Genomic DNA, 25796 nt, shown 5'->3' with positions numbered 1-25796 from the left:
AAAAAAATACAATTATGGAAAATAAATGCTGAAATATTAAAATTGATCTTACTGATTCGAGTGATTTTGTTATGTGAAAGTTCGAGGTTTTGTATACTCGTGCATCCATCCAAACCATGAATAGATGTCAGCAGGTTATTATTAAGAAGAAGGACACAGAGATTTTCCAGATTTTCACAATTGATAGTCTCAATGTGGTTTTCCTAAAGCAGAGAAAGAGCAAATACAATAATTTTATTTCAATATTTTATCAATATAATACTTAATCCTTTCAAAATATTAAGGTTGAGATACAATGTCTAAATCGATATATAAGTCTCTAATTTCTAAATGATTCATGCAAATAACTATAGTATAAAGAAGAAAAATTAATACACAAAGTAGTAGCTATTTTTACATTGGCTTAATAGTCTTTAAAAATATAGAAGATAATACAAAAAATATTTGAACAACCTAAATAAGCACAGTGGAATATTAGTCAATTATGTTGTTTGTGTTTTCAGATGGGAAAGGTTGTGGTAATTAACTGAGTCCATGGTCACCATGATTCCTGAGTAGATGGGGGGGGGTACTTCTCATTTTACTGTGCATCTCTCTGACTTGTAAGGACCATGCTTTCACAAGTGTATCTCAGGAAGGGCATGGAGAAGCTGCTCGTCCACCATGCAAAGTTTATGAACTGATGGCATTAACTAATGAGATTCTGTGGTCTTTGGGATATGAGCCTATTTTCTAATCATAAGGAAGACACTGGGTGGCAGATTGTGAAGGAACATGAGCTGGAAAATCTCGTAGAAACCAGACAACCCAGTATCGGCACTTCCCACATGAACTCACAGCTCAGCCAATGAAACACTGGGTGACATGACATAGGCGCTTGATGACTGGATGAACGCCCACTCTTGGAAACAAAGAACCCCTAACAGTTACAAAATGGTCTAACCTTTGAGACCTCCTTATCAATAGCCAAAAAAAGTAGGCCTTTTGGATCTTCTCAACCCAGCTAATATGTGAAAATTATAAAAGAGACTAAGTTACGTGGTATAAAATGTTCAGCCAGGCTTGGCTGCAGAATCACAAGAAATCGCATGATGCTTTTATAATATTATTTTAAAGATTGTTGTCATTTGCTACAGTCACCACAACATTTAAAAAGCAAAACCATTCACTACTGGCTCAGAATATCCTCAGCCTATCTACTTAGTTCCCTTAGGGCCGTGGTGCTTGCTTTAAACCTCATGCATCACGCTATTTTCTTACTTCTTCAAAATCACCATAGCTGAAATCGAAACATGCAGCTAGTTAGTATCTATTGTATGGCAAATGCTAAAAACAAGCAACTTGCCTGCGCATCAATGTATTTAAGGTTTTTGCAGTGGTTCAGGCCATGCAGAGAAGTTAAGCCACAGCGTCGGAGGGACAGAAGCTGAAGATTTGGGCACTCTGCCAGTGTAGAGAGGCTACAGCCGGGCAAATCCTGGAATGTAATGGCTGTGACCTAGAGATTTTAAGGAGACTGTGATGAGCAGCAACACTGTGGAACAGCACAATATAGATTAGCCTTGCAGAGTTCTCAAAAATTCCCCTAAGTAACTGTATATGTAGAATCCTACCTTTTTTGAAGAACTCGATTTTATTCTACCTATCTGGTCTCATTTTTTTGCAACATAGCAAGATAACTCATGCAATCATTCACAATCAATTCAAGTTGAAAGGTAAATTCAAGTTGAAAGTAATGTGGCAATCCCTTATTAAGTTTCTTCTTAATTTTTAGCAAATTTTCGTTGTTTTCAGACTTTGAAATACTTTTCTTTGTATACTATATCATAAAGGTCTATGCTATGTGTCTGACAGTAGAGCTGAGATTCCTGGATCTCTGACAGGGAGAAACATTGATAAAGATACAACATTTGGCCCATTTCTTGCTTAACCAACAAAAGTAATAACATATTTCTTACACTTAGGTAAATAAAGATTCTACTTTCATAATCATCTCAGAGTATACTGAGTATTCATTATCTAAAGCAATTCATGCAACCAATTATCTTTCAAATTTTTTAGGAATGAAAATCCACTTAAGTGACAATGGCAAATGCAGTTCTTATTGAGTTTGAATGCAAACAGATAAATTCTATAATTAGAAAGTTGGCCATGCACTAGAAAATGAAAACAATTAGACTCAGAATTGAATAACTCAAAATTTGACAATTACAGAAAGCTATGTTATAATGAAGGTAAATTGGCCGTGACACAATTATTCTGCCTTATTTGATAACATGCCTATTTCAGTAAACTATGTAGTCACAGTCAGATTTTACTTACTTATGAGGAGCAAGCTCTCTAATTTCTGTGGTTTTATTTCATTACAATTTATGAATGAAAGTTATGTTGGCACCTTGTTATGGTTAGTTCAACAATATACCTTTCACTTTTTTGAACATTAAAAAAAATTCCAAGATATAGGAATGTATCCTATACCCCAACCTAAAGTTTTCTAAACTTATAACATCAAAATAGTGTTCTTATTTATTGTTTGACATATACACTATAGAAGTTACATGCTTTAAATCGCTCAAATTCAGGCAAATACAGAATTATTAATCATATGTTCCCATTACTATTTAATCAGCTTGAAAAACATCAGTTGGAGCATAAGGGAGTTTGACTGAATGGCTCTAAAATTAAAAAAATAAATTGTTTCAACTTGTGGCAAAACTTAAATATATTTATAGTAGTCATATTTTCTTTTCCCGCTATGAACAATAGAAACACATATTTGAAAGCTTTGTGTCTCAACCTCTTGTAGTCAGAGGATGAACTGTTCCATCTATGGAACCTATTATTAATTCACTGTCATCATAATTATTAATATTTTTCATTTAATCACATATTTTCTTGACTATTTTATATATATAAAGTTTATATATGTGCATGCATATATATATTACTTAAGACTGCTATAATCTTTTAGAGATTTAATTATGAATTATCCTTATGTTTAACCTTTACCCCCATCACTTTAAAAAAACCTTCCAAAGGTGATGTTTATGGTCAGGCTAGGCACAGAGTTGTGAAGCTAAATGACTAGAGAATCAAAGTAGGAAAGTTACCATGGATGAATAAAACACTACGATAAACTACTTGTCAATCAGAAAAATTACAGAAACTTTCTGGAAACAAAAATAGTATTTGGTAGTATCTCAGTATTTCTATGACACCTTAAGACATATTTTTCACTTTTATAAAATACATTTGAAACTTCAAAGAAAAATGTAGTTTGGGTCAGTATATTTAGTACCAGAGAAAGTATGCTAGAGTCCTGGGGACCACAGTTAATCGAATCAGCCTATCTACCAGTTCTAAGCCATCACTTCAGAGACTCCAATAATAGGTAATATTTGCTCAATCAATTAATCAAAAGACCTAATTCACATTTTAGGAGATGCTCAGATGACAAAGCATCACTCTAAAAGATATAAAGAGAGCTAATTTCCCTTTTGAGGAAACTGACAGGAGTTCTCAATAAAGAACAGGACTTGGCAATAAGACACATCCAGGAGAAAGGTCAGTACTCTCCTCATTGATAGGGAAGAGACCAGCTAGTAACAAGGGCCAATAATTTGGTTTCTCTAACTTAAGCTTTATTTCCAAAGCAGTCCCCACTAGAAGTGTCACCTGTAGCTAGCTCTCAGTCATGTACATGAGGGTAGCTTTTGCAAGTAATGGTCACAGTTATCATAACGAAAAGTCTGAAACAAACTTGGGGAAAGAAAACCGTGGAAAGAATGGGCCCAGAAACAGCGTCATCCAAGTAAAAACAGTGAAAAACCACAGAGATCTGTATGTAGCTGCACAGAGCTGGGAGCCATGGTCAATGACTAAGAAACAGACGAAACTTCACTCAGTAAGTTCTAACTCTTGTTTCTTATGTTGATTTTCGTCACCTGAGATGTCTCTTCTGAACCTCATCACCAGATGGAAATGGTGGTATAGCCCTGCAATTCAAAGCTCAGAGGGTTGAGGCAGGAGCATAACACATTTATTTCACCAAGGCTGCACAGTGAACTCAAAGCTAGCCTGGGAAATTCCATGAGACCCTGTCTCAAAATATTTTTTTCTTACCAAAGGGCAAGGCATACAGTTAAGTTGTAGGGTTCTTGCTAGCATAGGTCAATTCTGAATACACAAAGAAAGTAAATCAACAAACTCAACTAATTTATTTTCCTCTCACAGAACTCACAGAAATCTTATTTACAGCAGCCAAAATTTATGGAGCATTTCTTTACTTATGTTCCATAGGGACAAGGGCTCCATTTTCTGTTCAGCTCACTAATAATTATTGGTCAAATATATTAGACAAATGAAAAACTTCCAAGTGAATAAAACCCTGTTTGTTTATTAGTATTTTGATTTGTCTGGGCAACTGTCTATATAAAAAATTTCCATATTAAAAATGTAGTCTGGAGGGTAGCTCGATCAGAGAAGACTTGAGTGGCATACACAAGGGCCCACCCTAAAGCAATAAAAAGGACAAGTATTAATAGTACTGTAGGCTTGTGATCCCAGTACATGGGATATGAGGAAGGTTTTAGGTCTGTGTGTGTGCTATGGCAAGAGGCTGTCAATTTTCTCTTTAAATAAATGTGAAGTCAAAAAAGGCCATGAAGTGATAAAATATTTTAATGAAAAGGTCCTGTAGAAGATTGGGGTCACTTGTGAATAGCTTACTGTCTATAGGCTTGTTCTGTTATATAAGAGGACATTCTTCATCCACCCTCATGATGCAGGGATTCGTGTCCTTTGAGGTAGCTAATCTTCAGAACCATGGACCCTCATAGAGACCAAGGCAGGTCCTACTTGTCTCAGGGTGAGGATCCAGTGACACCTATCAGATTATTGGTAATTGTCCTTCCATTCCATTTTGAGGACATGATGCCAGAAGTCAACCACCTACTCCAACTGAGACACAAAAGGGCTTTGATTTGGACATGTGTTGGAGCTTGCCTCCACACTGATGGATGGAACTTGTATCTCTCTTCTGAGCATAATCAACTTCCATGTGTGATACATAATCTTAGGGCCCAGTGTCCCTAGATATTCTATAGCACAAAAATAGAATTCCAAAAGTCTCTTGAAAACCAGGGTTCTTGGGGCTGGAGAAATGGCTCAGTGGTTTAAGAGCATTGCCTGCTCTTCCAAAGGTCCTGAGTTCAATTCCCAGCAACCACATGGTGGCTCACAACCATCTGTAATGAGGTCTGGTGCCCTCTTCTAACCTACAGATATACACACAGACAGAATATTGTATACATAATAAATAAATAAATAAATATTTAAAAAAAAGAAAAGAAAACCAGGGTTCTTATGATTTTAAATATCTACCCGGATTGTATCCAACATTAGTTGCCTGGAATTTGATTTTTAGCTTCAGTGATGGTTGGATCTCACCATGTACAATCTATCCTAAGAAACAAGTGATAGAAGGCGGCTATAAACATAATTCCTAATATTAAAATTATAAAATATATAAAATAAAAATTTTACTAAATATATTTGACTTTCAAGCCTCAGTTAAATAAAAATTGTAACTTGTTTGAAGCATTTTATAATCAAAATTCCTTATACATAGGTTTCTGTGTCAAGTTCATTTGATGTAGTGTTCTCCATAAAATACAATTAGTAGCACTTAATGAAAACTATGCTGTTTCCAGCCTCCGTATATTGCAGCTATATGGCATATGGCTACATAACATTGCCACATGGGAAATCTAGGGCCTGCCATCCTGTTAGTACCTCTTTCACTGCAGTAACCATTTTCATATGAATGTAGGCAGAGTGTTTGCCCCAATCTGGACCAAACTCCTAAACAGCAAAAGCACTGTGTCTTTTTATAATTCCAACCATAATTTCCAGATGTCCCTACAGGGCCTTGAATCTGGACTCAAGAAACTGAAAAGTATAAATCAAAGCTCTTTAGACTGCTGAAGTGGGTAAGGTCCTGAAAAACTGTACTTGAGATCTTAAAAATATAAGCCCACTGAAACAAGGCAGCGTGTCTTTTGTAATGTCATCTACGAAGAGGCATAATTCTTACACATGAAAGCAATGAAAGGCAAAATCACATTTTATAAAATTAACTTTTCATTCAACATAAAAATATTATTGCTAGATTATAAATACCTGCTGTAAAGTCTTCCAAGGGCCATTCTGAAGAATGGCTGATGTATCCAAAGGAGGCATTGTATCTGCTGGACACTTCACAAGTCTCTTTCTCTTAACGATTTTCTTGAGTTGACTTTGTTCGAAGATTTCAGACCAAGGTTTAAATGATTTCATCCAAGCTAATCTCCTTTCCTCAACTGAAGATAAAATGGCTGCCTGTGACACAGAGCAGGCCAGGACACCATCGTTTTCAGCCTTAGTTTGCTTCCATTGCTCGGGAACGTCTTTAATCTCAGCTTTAGGAGGGTCCCCTTCTTCAGTGTCCAAGGGGCTATTAGCACTGTGACTGCCAGCCTCTACAGTGGGAGTCAGCTTGCTTGAGACAGAGCTCTGCTGGTTGGTCTTGTCTTCTGTATGCACCAGGGTGTCTGAGGTAATGATGACAGAATCGCAAGTCAGCACATTACCTATTAAGATTTCCTCAACTCTTCCTGATTTAAAATCAATTTCTTGGTCTTCTCGCATCACATTTCTTTCTATAGGTTCTGGATTTTTAAATAATAGTGATAGTGGGTCTTTTTGCATGGGAATATTTGAAGAATAATTCGCCTCATGCACTGATCCATCTTGCTCTGTGGTGTCTGTTTTTTCTATCTTTTCAGCCAGTCTCTCTTGATTATCTGTTATGATTTCCTGTTCTCCATTATTGACCTCTTCACTCATTTCTTGCATGTGTTCAGACATTATTTGAGTTTCTTGTCCCACACTCTCCGTTGTGGCATGCTCTACATTTTCCTCATTTTGAGTTTGAGGCTTTAGTTCTTGTTCCTGGCACTGTGCATTGACGTTTTCCTTCAGGTCTGAGTTTTTCAATTCATATTTTTGGTCTATATTTTCAAAGTTAATTTCTTGGTTAGCCAATTTTTCTGAACATTGCTTCTTTGGTAAGTTCTCACTTTTTTCATTCATTTTTAATTTTGGTACATTGTCATTTTTTTCAATCATTTTTAATTTTGGCAAGTTTTCCTTTATTTTTAATTTTGGTACATTGTCATTTTTTTCAATCATTTTTAATTTTGGCAAGTTTTCCTTTATTTTTAATTTTGGTAAGTTTTCATTAATTTTTACTTTTGGTAACTTTCCATTTTTTTCATTTGTTTTTAATTCTGTCAAAACTCCCTGGCTTGGTTTCAATGTTACTCCTATTGATTCTGTCAACAAAAGCTCTTTATGCACATTTTCTCTCTTGGTTGACTGCTGAACCAGACAAACATCTTCGTACTCCTTTGAGTTGCTATTCGCTAATTCATTGGCTATAGTATCCTTCTCCTTTGACATATTTGTGACAGCTAGCTGCTTGGTATTACTGTCTTCCTTCTTTAAAGCACAGGTAACGACTGTCGGATGGTGGGCATCTTCCCTTGGTCTCATTTTTTCCTTGTTTCGTTGTTCCTCCCTTTTTTGTCTCAGGATGTTCTTTTTCTCTTCGTATTCCCTTTCCCGCCTCCTTCTTTCCTCGAGCATCTTCTTCTTTCTCTCCTCCTCAATCCTCCGCCCCTCTTCAATTCTTTTTCTTCTCTCTTCCTCCTTCTGTCGGATCTTTGCTTCCTTCTCTTTCCACTCCCGTTCTTTCCTTTTCTTATTTTCTATTTGCTCTCTTATGATTGGGCTATATTTTCGGGAAGTTACAAATGCTCTATATTTGGCTTGAATTTTTACAGCTGCATTATACTGCAATTTTAGCAACCGTGCTTTTTCTTTTTCCTGTAGCTCACTTAATCGTGTTCTTTCCTCCTCCATTTGTAAATGCAAGTTTCTAATGAGTTCCTAAAACAAAGTAAGATAAATAGTAATGAGCGTCAGCTGAACTGGTGATTTTGTAAGTAGATTAAACGTAACACAAAATCTAAATCCAGAGTCAAATTGCTATAAAGCTCATTGAGGAAAAAGCCACTTATTTTATAGGAAACTAGACTTTTTTTTAAATACATAGACAACTGGGTCAGATTGGAATATTGATAATACTCTTTTAAAGTATGAGCCAATGAGTTAACAAGTAAGGTATTGTCTGCAGGTAGAAAGCATTTGATATCAAGACGATAGAGGAAACACAGAGGAAGAAACAAGCCAAAGTCCATGGGACTCAACTTCCTGACATGGATGATGTAATAATGGAAACTAAAACAAAAGTAAAAAGGCACGAGTAATTCAGCAAATTTTAAAGAATATTAGCAGGTAGGGCAAGTCAACAAGTAGGAGGAATAACATTACATACTGGGTTAAGTCCTCAACATAAAGATCAGGTTTATGAATAATATATACACTAGAATGATTTTTCACTCAAAAAGAGAAATCAGGAAAATTGAAAAAGGAATGTCCGGGTGGCTGATGGTCTAAGGAAAAAAATTTAAAAAGATTTTATTTACTTCAAATCAATATATATATTCTTTTATTTTGTGTTTATCTGCATATATATGCAGATAAACACAAAATAAAAGAATAAGAAAGATAAACACAAGAGACTTACATATGATCAGTAGGCATCCCAGAATAAAGATCTGAGCATAACTGAAGGGCGAAAACTATTATAAATTATTTTTGTATACAAATACAAATATACAATATCCTGTATACTAATACACATGCAGTCATAGGAAAAACAGAAGAGTTAACTTTACAGCCTATCTCTCAACACACACATGACACATTTACACACATACCCAAAGTACATAAATCTCCATGGAAGCATGTATTCTTTTTGGTTTTTTTTTTTTTTCATTTTGAACCACTTAGCAAAATGTTTGACATACAGTTTAAAAAAAAGACTAAAACTTTACAGGCCAATATATAATGTGAAAAATCTTAAGGCTTCAAATGAATATCTGGATTAACCATAAAATTTGCAATCACTAAAATAAATAAATATGCAATCTAATCATATCATTGAATTGTCAGGAGTCAGAAGAAATTGGTCTGGATTTTAGGCTCAAAGTAAAAACTAAAATAAAATATTTTTTTGCTTGGTAAAAATTGGAAAAATTTCCTATTCAAAACTTATTTTTATGATCCAAAAATATATAGCAGTAAATGTCAAATGAACACAAAACAGAGAGAGACCCAGGAACTACAGAAAACTAAGGAGAAATGAAGTCATGCAGTCACTCAATTGCTACCTTTCTTCTTCCTTAATATTACTTCTGAAGTCAGATATTAGTCTTAGATTTGTTCATAGGTTTAAGGTAATACATGTTATTACTATAGATTCTTCCAACATTTCCTTGTTCCTTGACTTGATTATTAATTGCATTACTCTATTTCTGCATGACATTTTTACTACTTGAGCATCACTAACCTTGATATTTATTCCTTGATATTCTAAAACATTTATTTTAGAACTGTATTTAAAAACAACCCCCCATGACTATTATGCCTTTACTTATCTCTTATGATTCACACACTCTCTCTTCTTTCAAGATTACTATCACAGTATTAGATCTTTTCACAAGTGTTTTCCAGGCTGTTTTCTATGCTTCCTATTTTTGCTGTTCTTTCTGTTCACCGCTATGGACATTCCTGTTAAACTCTCTTCTGCTTCACTAATGCCCCATTATATATTGAATAGTGTGTCACATTTATTCATGAAATTTCAATGTTAACATTGAATTTTCATAGAACATATATTTACTACTTTGAGATAGATTATAAGTTTCTTTTAAACATCATTTGTTTAATTGTTCAGCTGTTGAATGAGAGTTGTGGTTGCTTTAATGGATCCATCTTATCAAACATTTGGATGGCATGTCACTTATACTTATGTATTTTCCTCTTTTCACTCAAAGGATTTTTCTATTTACATGTCTAGTGATTTTTGCATTTAAATACATATAATATAAACCTTCCTTTTCAGGAGTGTATAAAGGGAAGACTAAAAAAAAAATATAAAGAAAGGAAGCCATGAGCAGTAGGATAACATTAATTTATCTATTCAGTATTGAAGATTTAAATGAAAATTTTATCTATTTTATATTGTAAATGTTTAAGTAAGGTTCTATAAAAATTATGGGAGCCAACAAAAATAAACTGAAATATTTGTGATAACTATATTACCTTAAGTTCAAAATCCCTTGATACACTCAAACAATTGTGTCAAGATACAGTAAGGCTTCTTCAAATCTTCAAATATTATAAAACGTTCAAATGGAAAACAACAATATATGAAGGCAAAACAACAAATACATACCTTATGCTGTCTATATTTTTCTTTCCATAATTTCTCTTCTTGATGAAGTTCATCATTCATTTTATCCTGATCTTGCTGAATGTAGAGTAACATCAGAGTATTATTATATTCAACCATCAAGAAGCATACTAATTATATCTGATTCTCTCAACATACTTATTAACAAGAATTAAATGTGAAAATCTCCTTGCATCATCAGTTATTAATAATGAAAACTTAAAACGATTAAATACCTCTTAATGATACAAAGAACTGCTGAAGGCATCACTTTTCCTGATCAAACTGTACTACAGACCACAGAACTATAGTAAGAAAAATAGCATGGTAATGGCACAAGGACCAGCATGTTGATCAATGGAATCAAACCGAAGAACAGGACATAAATATACACACTTAAAAACACCTGACTTTTTTATTTAAAAAAACAGAAATACATATTGGAAAAGAGACAGCATTTTCAAAATTTCATTGAAACTGGATGGCTGCATGTGGAAGAATGTAAATAAATTCATACTTAACGCCTTGCACAAAACTCAACTCCAAAGGGATCAAAGACCTAAACCTAAGGTCAAATACATTGACTCTGACAGAAAAGAAAGTGAGCAAGAGTCTTGAACTCATTGACACAGGAAAAGATTTTCTGAACAGAAGTTGGTTAGCACAGGCACTAGGAACAAGAATAAATGGGACCTCCTGTAACTGTAAAGCTTCTGTAAGGCAAAGGACACTGCCATTCAGATTAAGCAGCAGGATATATATGGGAAAAGATTTTAACAATCAGTCAATCATAGAGAACTAACATCTAACATATAAAAGAACTCAAAGTCTATATCAAGCAAATAACCCAGTTAAAAAACTGTGCACATATTTAAAGAGAAAACGTTCAGTAGAGAAAACTAAATGGCTGAGAAGCACTTTAAGGAATGGTCAATACCCTTAGTCATCAGGAAAATGTGAGTATAAATTATCTTGAAACAGTCAGAAGGGCCATATCAATAAAACAAATGACAACCCATGCTGACAAGGATTTGTGGGAATGTAATTTTTACAGCCACCTTAGAAATTTGTGTGCTGACTTCTCAGAAAGCCGGGAGTCGAGATACCTTAAGATCTCTCAAGGGGCACATACCTCAAAGACACTTTATCCTACTAATCAGAGACACCTTTGCTCACTTGCTCAACCCTGTTCGTTGGTTCTTCATACATAAGAGTCAGAAACTAGAAACAGCTTAGATGTATGTTAATGTTTGGATGGATTAGAAAATGTGGCAAATTTAAACAATAGATTATTAGTCACTTGTTATGAAAATTAAATCATGAAATCTACAGGCAAATGGATGGAGCTAAATAACATCATCCTGAGTGAGATGGTAGGCTAGACCCAGAAAGACTTATGGCACGTATTCACTTCTATTTGGAAGTTAACTGTCAAATCTTCAACAATCACGCTACAATTTCTAGAATCACATAGATTAGGTATAAAGGAAGGCACCAGGGGGCAGGGATGGATCTAAGTAGGAAGGGAAAATAGAATAGATAGTTGTTAACTGCCCAACCTGGAGGCTATAATGAGGGATCTAACAGGAGGAGGAAAAATGGGGGAGCGGGGGATATGCAGACAGCTGTCTAAAATTGAGGTCATTTGAGGGGTAGTATGGTAACTTTTTAAAGTAGAAGATTCCATATATATATAGAGAGATACCTAGAGATATAAAGGTATATGTGGTGTAGGAGAAAGGTGAACACCAACCCAAATACAAACCCTATAATGCAACCTGTATGCAAGATAAGCAAGTACAACAGTGGCACAAGGCTTATTGGAGTAACCAATCAATATCTGATTTATGCTAAAGTTCACTCCATTAGACAAAACCCCGACCCCATGCTGCTTGGAAGGCCAAAAACTTGGGCTTAGATACGCCAGGAACCTAGAAGAAATCAAACAATGCTGTATTGCTAAAAGAATTTAGTGATAAAATGACTCCTAACCACGTTTAGACACACCCAAGAATTAGAAAAGCAAATTGAACAGTCTACAGTGAATAAACTTAGCTAAAGTTAGGGGCAGGGCAGAGAATGTCACTTAAATTACTGAACTACTTTAACTTAATATGTCTTTTAGAATGTGTTATTATGGCAATCATTGCAAAGAATACATTATATATTCAAAGGATCTGTCTTTTCCTGTTATTCAAAAGCTATGGAAAAGAATTAGATTATGTTGCAAATTTCAGATTATGTAGGATATTCCTTGAAATTCTATAAAACCCAGTTGGCTTCCAAGATTAAAAGTTCACATTTGAAATTCTAATGGATCATGATCAGACATTTCCTCATCAAGAGTGATTAAAAGCCACATAGTAACTTCCTCCATTGATATCACAGCCAGACATTAGTACCTTTTCAGAGGTACCTATGCTCTTAGTAAGAGTTGAAAGACACCATACCTTCTGAAGGGTTTCTAATTTTTCCTTTTCAACTTCAAACTGTTTTATCCAGCAATGTCTCTTTTCATCATCTTCTCGAAATTTCTGTTTTTCTATATCACTCTGAGCTTCGAGTGTTTCTCTATCTTTTTTTTCGAGTTCTTTTTGTTTGTCCTGCCAAGCTTCGAAAGACTTTCTACATCTTTCTTCTACTTCAAAGTATCCAAAACTCAAATCAGCATCATCTGCATTCATTCAGAGAAACATAAGTACTCTTCTTGATATTAACTTATCATACTCATTTATTTTACTATATAATTACACTGTAAAAGCATATTACCAAAGTAAATGCATTTTAAAATGTAAATAGATATCAACTGTGATATTTTGCATATTCATGATTTCAACTGCTTGCACATGGAAATTCCATTACTGTCAATAAGGAAGTCCAATAACTTCTTTAAAAAATATTCCCTAAAATTTAAAATAATGTTGCATTTATCTGTGCCTGTGAATATGGAGTTAAGTGACAGAGTTAAGAGATATTGTTCAGGATTGTTTTGGTTAATGGTCTTTTGTACTTCCATAAGAATTTTAAGATTTTTAAAAATTTCTTTGGAATATTACATTGAAATTTTTATGAAAATCATAGTGAATCTATTAATTGATTATGGCCATTTATATAAAGTTAATGCTACCTACTATGTACATGGTTTCTTCAATTTCTTTCTTCAGTGTTTTTTAAATTTTTCTTTTTAGAATTTTGCACGTGTATTTAAAGTTGCCGTTGTATGGTATGCTGACTTATTTTATGTCAACTTGATACAAGTTAAAAATCATCTGAGAGGAAGAAACAGTAATTATGAAAATGTCCCCATAAGATTAGGCTGTGGACAAGCCTGTAAGGCCTTTTTTTTTGTAATTAGTAGTGTTGATATGGGAATCCATTTTGAGTGGGGTCACCCTTATAGTTCTGGAATCTTTAAGAATGCAAAAAGAGGAAGGTATTGGGGAACCAGCCAGTAAGAAACATCTCTATGGCTTCTGTATCAGCTCCTGACTCTAGGTTTCTACCCTGTCTGATTCCTGTACTGACTGCTTCCAGTGAAAAATGTGATTAGAAAGAATACACCAAATAAACCCTTTCCTTTCTAACTTGAATTTGGTCATGGTGTTTCATCGTAACAGTAGGAACTTCAACTAAGACATGTGGTGAATGACATGGTTTCCCTCATTTATTTCTTAGTTTGTCTGTCTTAGTATCTGGGAAGGATGCTAATTTGAGTAGGTTAATTTCATAACCTGACATTTTGTTAAATATGTTTGTCACCTCTAAAAGATTTCTGGTGCATTCTTTATGGGCCACTCATTTAGAATCATGTATTCTGCAAGTAGAGGTATTTTGACTTATTCTTTTCATACTTATATCTATTTGATATTCTTTGTTTGATTGATCTAGCTAAGACATCAAGAACTATATATTAAAAGGGTGTTCAACAGAGATACTTTGACTTCTTATGATCTTAATGGGAATGTCTCAAATTTTTCTCCATTTAACATGATGATGACTATCAGTTTGTAATAGGCAGCCTTTATTATGCTGAGACAAATTTCTTCCATCACAAGTCTCAAAGGCGTATTTATTATGATGGAATGCTGGAGTCATTCAAAGATCCTTTTAGCATCAATTGAAATGATGATACAGTTTCCATCCTTGAGTTGACTTATGCACTGGTATGTATATCGATTTACATGTGTTGAAATGTCCTGGTCTACCTGGAATGAAGCCAACATGATGGCAAATGACTTTTTAAAACTAACTAAAAGTTTCATATCATTTTCATCCTTACCCATCTCCCTTCCAACTCACCCCACTCTTTTTTGGTGTGTTAGTGAATTCAACTTGAAGGAATTTTATTGAAAAATAATGACTTTCAAATTTTAAAAATTTTATAATTGTGTGTTTACAAGTGCCACAAAGAAAAAATTTCAATGCACTTTGATACACAACATAAATTTTTTAAAATATAACTGGGAATATTGCCCACCTGGTAAAACATATTCATCCATGGATGTGTCAAGACGAACAGTCTCAGGGACAGAAACAGACCTGGCAGAGTCAGTTAGACTTCTCATAAATTCTTCCTTTTCTATTACAGATAATATCTAAGAGGTTAAAATGGTATCTTTATTATTTAATTATTAAAGAAAGACAAAATAGAATAAAACTATGATTTTAATATTCCTAAATATTCATAATAAGAATTTTGTATACTGTAAATCCTTTCGAATACATTGCTAATTATTTTTATAAGTATATTTTACTCTCATAAACTTGCTTACTGATGGATTTCTATCTTTTATATCTATAGTGATTGTTCATGTACATAGGCTATTAATATATTCAGTATAATAAAAAGAGAACTATTATGTACTTAAATGTCTATTGTGCACATAGTTTTGACTAAGTGTCACATAATTATATATTCAATGTACTTTAAAATAAACAGGATGTCTGCAATGAAAAAAAATTCAAAATTGGTACTTCAAATCTGAGGGTTAATAAAAAGGAAGCAAAATATTTTTCAAGCTGTGCTCCAATTCTTACAAAGTAGGAACAGAACTAGATAAAATAGACCAATATTATAACTGAATCTAAGAAGAAAGTCTTTCAAAGACATTCTTCATAACATATTTTGGGGGTTTTAACCCATAAAATGCTAGACTTGACTTTGATATTTTCTGAAATTTTATTCTGTGTTTTTTTTTCAAAAGTAATACAAAATCTTCCACTTTTCTATATTCTCTGAGGTATTTAAAATAATGTTGTTAAAGTGCTTCTTTCACAAGAAAAACAATCAGCACTATAATATATTCATTTTCTTAATCCAAAAAAATGATAAATACAAGATTAATATTTTACTGTTCTGTGTATATGAACATTTATTTCCCAAATACTTATGATAAATCACTACCTTAATGATTGAAATTTGTGTAGTTTTATATAATATGCCAGAGGATACCATGAAATCAAAGACTATTTGCTTAAAATCATCTAATTGAAGTTAATAAACTAACTTTCAATGTAAGAAAAACAACAAATTCCTATGTGAAATGTGAGTACTTTCATTTGGATGTCAAACACATACATACTTTCATTAACTGCTCAGAATCTGCTTTTGATTCAGCTGGAGATCCAGTCCTCAAATGCATACGACTGTTAGAAACTGTACCATAACTACAACCTAGAAAAAGAAAAAAAATAATTCTAATTTCAAATATTAGAATATATGTCAAAACCTCAAAACTTTTAATTACCTTTTATCTTCATTTCTATCAACCTACTTCACCAGTAACAATAACTCCACAGAATAGAGAATAATTATTAAAAAGTTGTAAGAGATTTATCATTATTTTAAAATAAAAGCAATCATCTAAAGCACTCTATCTTGTTATCATTATTCATATTCTAGAATGAGTTTCATTTTCTATGCATATAGAATCATTCTTGCTTGATAATGTGTGACTCAATTCCTGAAAAGACATGGATAAGCAAACCTCCACTCAACTGAGATAGGTAAGTAACCTCACCAAAACGAAACTACATAAATCAAACTTGGTAAACCAACAGGATCATTGAGGTTATTTACATGAATATGGATGGGTAATGGGTTTCTTACAAAAACAGGAACGATGCAAAAATAGTTGTCAACACAGTTCACACCAGCATCACTGATCATCCATAGAGTTCACACCAGCATCGCTGAGTTCTCACCAGCATCACTGATCATCAGCACAGTTCACACCAGCATCATTGAGTTCACACCACAATCACTGATCATCAGCACAGTTCACACCAGTATCACCCATCATCAACACAGTTCATACCAACATCGTTGAGTTCACACCACCATCACTGATCACCCACACAGTTCACACCAGCATCACTGAGTTCACACCACCATCACTGATCATCAGCACAGTTCACACCAGCATCACCCATCATCAACACAGTTCATACCAGCATCATGGAGTTCACACCAGCATCAGATCACCCACACGGTTCACACCAGCATCACTGAGTTCACACCAGCATCACTGATCATCAGCACAGTTCACACCAGCACCACTGATCATCCACACAGTTCACACCAACATCATTGAGTTCACACCACCCTCACTGATCATCCACAAAGTTCACACCAGTATCACTGATAGCTTAAGAAAACTGGAACCCTGGATCCCACTATCTGATTTACGATGGGCTCTAATGCTGGGAGAGTATCTCTTGGAAGCAACTCAGTTGGTCTACCCTCTCTGAAGAAGCTTATTGCTCTCTCCATCTCCCAGGCAACTATGATGACCTGGAGCCTTTTCTGGGCAGTTACACTAGACAGAGACTTTACTAGGCAGGAAGGTTCACCTTAGGATGTCTCTAAGCAGTTTTGAGTTTATGTAAGTTTAAGGAATAAAGGACATAGTGTGTTTCAGAAATTTTCAAAGCTTTGCAGATGGTAAGTTTCTGAGTCCTAGGAAGCCCCTTTTTAGATATTTTGAGTCTTTTTGAACTTCCCACAGGATGGAATATTTCACATCCTTGAGTACTGAGAAGCTTTCTCCAAAATGGAGTGTTTTATTTCAAAGGAAATTGCATACATACATTATATACAATGACACATTGATCAGGAATATATCAAGGCTCAATGCTATTTGCTGGAAATTAGCAATAGAAAACATTTTACTACACATGCTAATTTAAAAATTTAAAATGACCATGATGAATGATATTAATTTTATTTTATGAGATTTAATTGAATTTTATTTTTTCTAATTGTAGCTTCAAATGTAATTACACCTGTTTTCTTTATTCAATTAATGTATCAATTTTTGTCAGTGTTTTCTAATAGCAAACCACCCTTACAGAGAACTATTCCCATTTACTTTACCAAATATATTTTTCTTCCTTGATATTTACTCACAATCTTTCTGGTATGCATTAAAATGTAATAATTGGAAGGAAAATAATACCATCAACCATATTATTTTATCATTAACTTTCTGTGCATGATTCAAATTATGTTTTTGTCTTCATAAAACTGCCATGTATAAAGACAAGCAGGCTCAGTTTCCATTTATTGACCAAGATTGTGATAAGAGCTTCAGGATAAGACTCTACAAGAAAAAACTGGTGTACTAGCATTGACTATGTCTGCACTTCCTAATCCTAGCGAGCAACAATTTCTGCAGCAGTGCAGTTCTGTAATGGGCAGAGTGTTGCGGGAGGTCCTTCTGCTCCTTCAGCCTATAGCCGCTGAGATACCAGCCCATTGGGGCGTGGTCTCTCTCCCTTTAAAAAAGCAGCCACTTCCCTCTCCTCTCTCTCTTTACTTCCTGCTCAGGCAGCGACTAGACTCCCTTCCTGGTTGCGCAGAGGGCTGACGGTGATCTGTAAGTTTTTTCCCCTTTAAATAAATACCACCCTATTAATCATAATTCCAAACTGGTGTGGCATTGTTTGTGACTTACGCCTTCAGCAGAGTTAACCTTGGGTTTTCATCCTACAGCCTATCCTTTCGGTCTTAGCAAGAATGATGCTACTGATTGTAATAGCTGGTTCTCAAAGATGGTTCTTCAAAAGAACAACTTGCCTTGATGTATATGTTCTGTGTACTCACTGAAGACATCAGTGTCTTCTAAGTCCTGAAGAAGGAGAGTCTCTGCAGTTTTACTCTTGTTCTTTATGACATTGATACAGTGAAGAACTGACTCTGGCAATTCAACTAAATCCTGAAATTTGAGTAACAAAAGAATAAGAAAGATTACCAAAAAAATATATGTCAAATATCACATCATTCATTTCACACCAAAAACTTTAGCCAACTATGCAAATAGGTAAAAGTGCCTCTATATAATGGGTCTATTTCAGACAAACATATTTGCTTTAATTTTCCTTTCAATTTCCAGGCAGTTATGTGTTCCTAGAAAATTCTAAGACAAGTGAAGAAGGTTATCAAGTCATTTTTTTAATTAGAGGTATTATGTTTCCAATATCAGTTCTTGATATTTCATTGATATATCACAAATATTTATTATGAAATATAAATAAAACTTTAAAATATTTAAAAAATATAATATTACCTAGTGCATTATGTAATTGCTTAATATGCAATTATCAAATACAGTTGAATTTATGTAACATTATAGAACATCTATCAAAATACTTATGTAAATAAATTTTCAAATTTTCTAAATACTCAAATAGATTGATAATATTATCCTACAAGTTAAGTTCATTCCTATGTAAATACCAGTTAGAAAGTATAATACAAAATATTCATAAAAATATTCCATACATTTAAATATATTTTAATAACAATCCCAAAACTATCAATAAATCTCTACATTAGTAGAAAACCTTCCTTAAGGAAGATAAACCACAGTGTGACTGAGTGATTGGATCTATATAGATATCTGGATACAGAAAATCACATGCTTAATATTATGGGACCAAACAAAGCTTTCTCTCATATTGGGTTTTCATGAGTTAAACAAAAAGCATTTTGCCTTTGTTATAACCAATGGAATGCATTGTTAGTTTTAACAATTAAGAACAAGTTCATGCACTTAACTTTCCTCTTTCAGCTACAGAAACACACACCAAAATGTATGACATAATACTAAATTAGTTTTGAAAAAAAGTATCCACTCTCCTCCTATGTTCTCTGTCCTTTATTCAATCCTTTGTGATTGCTTCTGCCTGGTGACGAAGTGTTTTGAGCACAAATAACACCAGTATTTATCATTGTACATGCTGTAAAAGATAATTTTAAATCCTTGATTCTTTCATCTTGAGTTAATATTACAATTTATTTCCTTGTAATATTATTTGAATTCTACAAATAATTTATTGTATCTGAAGCCAGAATGTCACCTGAAATGTTTATTCTGCCTTTGTATATGAAGCAAAAAAAATTTTTTTAAATTGTTTTAGGTATATAATATTCTAGCATTTTTCTCACTTAAGTTAGCTATAAAAGAGAGGATATTGTTAAATTTATTTTAAAACTAATATCTAAGAGAAGAAGAATCTTAAATAATGAGAAAAGAAGATCTAAAAGTATAGAACAATGGTAGAAAGAACATTGGCCTATTATAAGCAAAGCCATGGATGGCAAGACTAAAGAAAAAAACCTATATAACTCACTGGATATGGAGAATTCAAAATGATGCCTGTCTACAACCTCAACTTCTATGAACTAATAATGTCTGTATTACTATAATGTTCTCTGCAGATAAAGGAGAAAAGCAAATGTGAGCCTAGATACAAACTATTTGATATATGATGATGACCTGCTTGCAAGATATGCTAGATATATACATAGGTCAGTGCCTTTCAGGGCCTCCATCAGAGAGACTTCCTCCTGCAGTCAATGAGAAGAAATAGAGAGAGGAACATCCAAAATATATGTGGACAGTGAGATAGCTTGGAACACGCAGTCATAAACGGGATGTCTCAATTAAAGCCCTCCACCAAGAGAACAGGGAACACTGCAGAAGAGAAGTCAGAAAGACTGTAAAAACCAGAGGTCATGGATAACACCAATTAAACAAGGCCAATGCACACAGAGACTGGCAGCATGCACATGCACATGGCCTGACCCAAATGTGCTCCCAACATTGAGACAGGGACAAAAAACCCGTTTCCTAATCCAAAACTTATCTCCAATGAATAACCACTCTCAAATGAAAAATGAGTTCTCTCTGATGTTGTCCCAGTGGGGGAAACACATCACTCTTAAGGGCAGGCCCATGCCCATCAGTACAGGGCTAGTACAAAGAATACTCAATGGCATCTTTGGAGGTTATTTGCCTCAAAATTATTTTATCCACATATTTTTTATAGTCTTATGGGTCGTTTTGCTTTTACTGTGGTTTATGATTTCATGGAATGCCTGTGTATGAAGATGTGTGCGTGTGTACATACATGTACTTTTTGGACACTTTTTTTCTGTTTGTTTTTTTTTTTGGTTTTATCTTATTTAATTTTATAATTATTATTTAGATGTCTCTTTGTTTCCTAAGAAGAAACAGACAGGGAGTGAATTTTCTAGGAGTTAAAGTGGGGAGGGTTTTGGAGGAATTGGGGGAAAGGAAATCATAATCAGAATGCATTGTATCAAAAAATGAATTATAAATAATGAAAAATGAACAGAAAAAAAAAGGCTTGTATAATACTCCAGTAAAGGTTCCGGGGTCTTTGCCGAAACGAGAGCAGACAGAATGCAAGAGTCAGGGGCAGAGGATGACTGCAATGAAGTGGTGTTTTACAGACACATCAGTGAAGTTGCACATGAGCTCCCAGTTGTTGTGACAGTATGCACAAGGTCTGTGCAAGCACAACCCAATCAAAATGCCAGCCTGGAGAGAAGTGATTTGAAGTCTCACCTTTAACTAAGGAGTTACTGGGAACTGACAGCTACTAGGAAAGGAGAGGTAATTTTCTCTAAGAGCATGGCCCTTGTTTGGTGGACCACCCTGTATCCAGTGGAAGGGTACACATCCAAGAGTATAGGGACAGCGCCAATTTTCCGTTTTGGGATTAAAATAAAAGGACATATAGGTGAGTCTGAAGGGGAGGGGGATGGGTCTTGGAGGAAAAGTTATAGAAAAGGATGAACACATTGTATGAAATCAAAATATGAAATTCTCAATGAACTAATAAAAATGAAAAAATGTGAAACACTTACAGTATCACTATTGTCACTCTCAGTTTCGGATTCTGAATCATTTTCCACCTCATCATTTTCCAAGGAAGAAATGCTGATTTTATCCAATTCAGCTTCTATTTCTTCTCTGAGCTTTGCCTCACTGTCATCATTGTCCTCCATAACTCTTAACAACGAAAACATAGAACTTAAGAAAAGAGTCTAATATGCCTCTAAAAAATATGGGTTTTGTAACTTGTCACACAATTCAAAATGCATGTAGACATTTAACTTAAAACCACTTGTATGGTACCATATCAGGCTAGCTCTACATCATAAGGAATGTGGCCTTGCCTGTTGATTCGCTCAATTTTTAAAATATTTGAGCACACTATAGCCAAAACTATTACTATTCTTTCACTTCTTCAAGAAAAATCACATGGGATTAACAGGCTTATCATCTACAATTAAGAAATTTCCAGGTAATCTTGTCTTTGAGAATACAGTTCATTTAAAAAAATGTTGAACTGTTTGGCTATCTACAGATTATAAAACACGAAAGAGAAAGTCTCAAATCTATTTCTGAGAGCAATCTATGGCTACCTTGAATTCATTGAGGCCAAATTCTAGTGTTTCTGCCCTACACACAGGCACATGCTCTTGCTAAGGTGGCACCCAGTAACAGATAATGTGCAGCGTAAAATCTAAAATTTACTGTTTAAATCCTTAATACTTGAAATGGATATTGATTAGATAGTAATATGTCTTTATATCTTCATCATCACCCACCACCTCCATCACCATCACCGTAATGATGTCCCCGATGCTCAGGGCTGTGGTAGGCCAAGATCTTTGGGAGAAATTTACAGGCTAATGATTATGAAGTCATTGTTTACATGAGAACACTAATGTCCTAAAACGCTACTTAACCATCGAAAACCATTATGCTAATGAATAATGGGGACAGGGCCATGACTCAGAGATGCTGAGCACAAAGTCAGTGATCTTCTCACTATTAAAGAGCCTTCCAAGCAAAAATCATTTCCCCAGTAGTCTCTCTGTATAACGCCTTTTCCAATAATATTGAAAACTCTATGCCATAAATAACCTATCAAAAAGTTAATCTTTTGCTTTTGATAAACATGTTTTAATAATAAAATAGAGTAACATAGAAATCAAAATATGAGTACACCATATATACTAAAGATAAAATCTGAAACAATTTTTAGTTTTGCTCTAAGTATACACATGTCCATGAACATGTGATTAGGTTGGAATGAATTACACGTTTGCATGCTATTTGGGCTTTTCATTTTATTGGAAGTCCCGGGAGGGGCTGAAGGTTTGAAAATGAACTGGTTGGCTCTCATTTTCTTCCCTACAACATTCTTACAAATATTTCCTGTTCCTTAAGGTCTTAGACGTTCTTGTTCTTTCTTTTCTTCTCCTTTCCTTTTTTTCCTTCTTTTTCTCACTAAACTTGGATTAACTTAAATGTTAATCTATTGCATGCACACAATCAAAGCCTCATTGTGTGCTTCATTTACGACTGACTGAACAGATCTCGGGATCTTCGTCTTTAAAGTCCATATACTAAAGAAAATGAAATGAAACATTTGCATAGGTCTTTGTAGGACATTTTTTTTTTGAGACAGGGTTTCTCTGTGGTTTTGGAGCCTGTCCTGGAACTAGCTCTTGTAGACCAGGCTGGTCTCGAACTCAGAGATCGGCCTGCCTCTGCCTCCCGAGGGCTGGGATTAAAGGCGTGCACCACCACCGCCCGGCAGGACATTCTTTTTACTACATACTGTTGGAAGAAGACCTGCAGCAAGGCAGTTTCCTCCAACATAAAACTGCCTATCATGCGTGGAAGTTCCTTCCGACACAGAATATAAAGGAAGGTAAAACATTCCATCCTGAAAGGAAACGTTCTAAGACAGAATGTTCTAAGGGGGAGATATTCCACCCTGCAGGGAGGGTCGCTAAACTCAGTAAGTAAACTACTGGAAGGCTTCCAGAGAGTCCAGTACCAGAATATAGTCACTAGGCTCCTCCCTCCTCAGGCATCTTACCGAGAGGAGTCACTCTGGACAAGTAAAGCTGCCTAGCAGAGGCTCAGATCAGTTACCTGGAAGAAGCAGAGAGAACCAGCTCAGCAGCATGAGTCCAACTTGGTTGAGCTTCCTCCAGACTCTACAGTGTGCTTCATGCTTCCAGCGTTCGTGAGCTATGTCATGCTGGAGTGGGTTTTTGGTGACCCAGCTGCCGTTCAGGTCATTTTTGAAATACCCCCTTAAACATATTCCTGTCAGTAACCCCAATAAAGCTAAAACGTTCCTCGAGTTGGATTTTGGTGGTACCTCACCTTTGGTTTGTCATAGGTTTCCCATGTGGGGCAAGTGGGCATTTGTTCAACTCTCCCCAGGAATAGTGTCTCACAAGGAAGCTGATCTTCAAAATATAAACATTCTTCCAATGCCCTAAATCAGGCTTGGGCACCTACTGAATTGTGGCCCACGCTGTATTCCTTGTACATATTGCCCCACCGTACACGTTACAACTATGCACTGCTCTCCACATAATCATGGACTGGTATCTAAAATGCTAAGAGAGGGAAACATAAAAGCATGTTCTTGCCTCTCCTTCAGCTATGGACATCACATATCTTTCTTCCCCATAAATGGTTTCAAAACTTTTCGCTGTGTTGCCCGAGAAATGAGAACTTAAATTTACACCTAGTCAGAAAAGAATTCCTCAGTTAAGATCCTAGTATCAGTAAATGACCCAAGACGACCTCGAGTTGATAATGAACCACATGGGCTCTCTTCCTGCCTAAAATGAAAAAAAAAAAAGATTAAGGGACTCTCTCCGCCCTTCACGGTCTGGAACAGGAAAACGTTCTGGGGAAAGTAACAACAGCGAAATCATTACATATGGGTAATAAGGAAAGGGGAAGGTAGATGGGAAGAAAAGAATTACCAGTTGAGGTGGAGTGTGGTCGAGAGGAGTGTGACAGCCTCTCTAACGTCTCAAAAAGAATTTCAACTTTGGAGAGAGCTAGGAAACCCTTGAAAGGAAAGGGTCTGAAGTCCTGAGCAGCCCCCGAGCACCCTGTCCTCGAGCCTGCAGATAGGGCCGGTAGGTGCTCTGTCCACCAGACGGAGCGCACCCCGGCGACCACAGCGGACCTTTCCCACGCACCCTTCTCACTCACCAGCGCTAACTGGGCTTCCTGGGAGCCAGCGCCTCCGCCTCTCAACAAACCGCAACCATAGCAACAGCCTATCCAGAGCAGGCTGAGCAGCATTTCTTTACAGGTGCCCAAACAGGACAAACAACTTTGATTCTAATTCAGCAAGGTCACTGCATTTTGGGACCGGGAGGAGGGATTCATTTTTTTCCTTGTAGGTAGTTATTTTTATAAGTTGGGAACTTTACTAACGACGATATGGCATTTGTTATAATTATTCAAGTAGAGATGTCAGGAATCATCTCCTGGGATAGCTGTGTAGACACTGTTTCTTCTACAAAACTATTTAAAAAGTGATTTGTGAGGCTGAAGTGTGGAGAAGGAACCAATAAAGAGTTTGCTGCCGTGACAATAGGTTTTTTTCAAGAATGAAAGAATTATCAGTTATCAATTAATGAATTATCACTAATCTTTAATCGCAAGTATTGTGGTGTAGCAAATTTGAAAAATTATTCTGTATCATAGAAAATTTACTGTAAAATATTCAGCATTTATTCAATACAATGGATTCTTTTAAAAAAAAGACGACCAAGTGCCTTTTGCAGAGCAACCATGAGCTTTTATAAAATTTATTATTTTAATAATTAATGGTTTAATTTTTTAAAGTTTGCAAACAAGTCATTATATTCTAAGAAGAAGTGTATAAATACATCAGCCAAAGTTATTTGCAAGGCAATATCCAAATGCAAACATTTCCTGTGTCTCTGAAAGAAAGCAGACAGTAAGTCCTGGTAACTGTGAAGTTTAATTACACCAACATAACTAAGAAGATAGTGAGAGAATAGCAGCTATTTTGTACTGAAAAACCGCATTAGTACTTTAGCAGAAAAATAATAGCAATTCGTGGTTTAAGAATTAATAAATTTAAGGTATTTTTTAATCAAAATTCGTGCTCAGCATTCATTTATTCTTGTCTAATTACTAATTTATACTATTACAACATTTATTGAAAACACTTGGGTTAGCATATTGAGTTTCATGTGTTAAAAACATTTTAATATTAATTTTGTTTG

At 35.0% G+C, this 25796-nt stretch overlaps 1 protein-coding gene across 1 annotated transcript in view; it reads right to left on the bottom strand.

Annotated features, from left to right (window-relative positions):
- Lrriq1 (leucine rich repeats and IQ motif containing 1) overlaps nt 1-24663 on the bottom strand; it is a 134114-nt gene extending 109451 nt beyond the window's left edge. Inside the window, exons 1-11 of the mRNA XM_026784625.1 lie at nt 24513-24663; nt 21576-21720; nt 18477-18615; nt 15982-16073; nt 14877-14994; nt 12850-13073; nt 10403-10477; nt 7280-7989; nt 6181-7117; nt 1346-1498; nt 53-203 (exon numbers count right to left, since the gene is read on the bottom strand). Coding sequence (XP_026640426.1) covers nt 53-203; nt 1346-1498; nt 6181-7117; nt 7280-7989; nt 10403-10477; nt 12850-13073; nt 14877-14994; nt 15982-16073; nt 18477-18615; nt 21576-21716 — 2740 coding nt within the window. The 5' untranslated portion in view covers nt 21717-21720; nt 24513-24663. The remainder of the gene's footprint in view (nt 1-52; nt 204-1345; nt 1499-6180; nt 7118-7279; nt 7990-10402; nt 10478-12849; nt 13074-14876; nt 14995-15981; nt 16074-18476; nt 18616-21575; nt 21721-24512) is intronic.
- Between the last annotated feature and the right edge of the window lie 1133 nt (nt 24664-25796).

This window comes from Microtus ochrogaster, chromosome 24, assembly GCF_000317375.1.
Source record: "Microtus ochrogaster isolate Prairie Vole_2 chromosome 24, MicOch1.0, whole genome shotgun sequence".
NCBI lineage: Eukaryota > Metazoa > Chordata > Mammalia > Rodentia > Cricetidae > Microtus > Microtus ochrogaster.
Note: the sequence above shows the minus strand (reverse complement) of the source record. Positions and strands in the feature narration are given on the sequence as shown.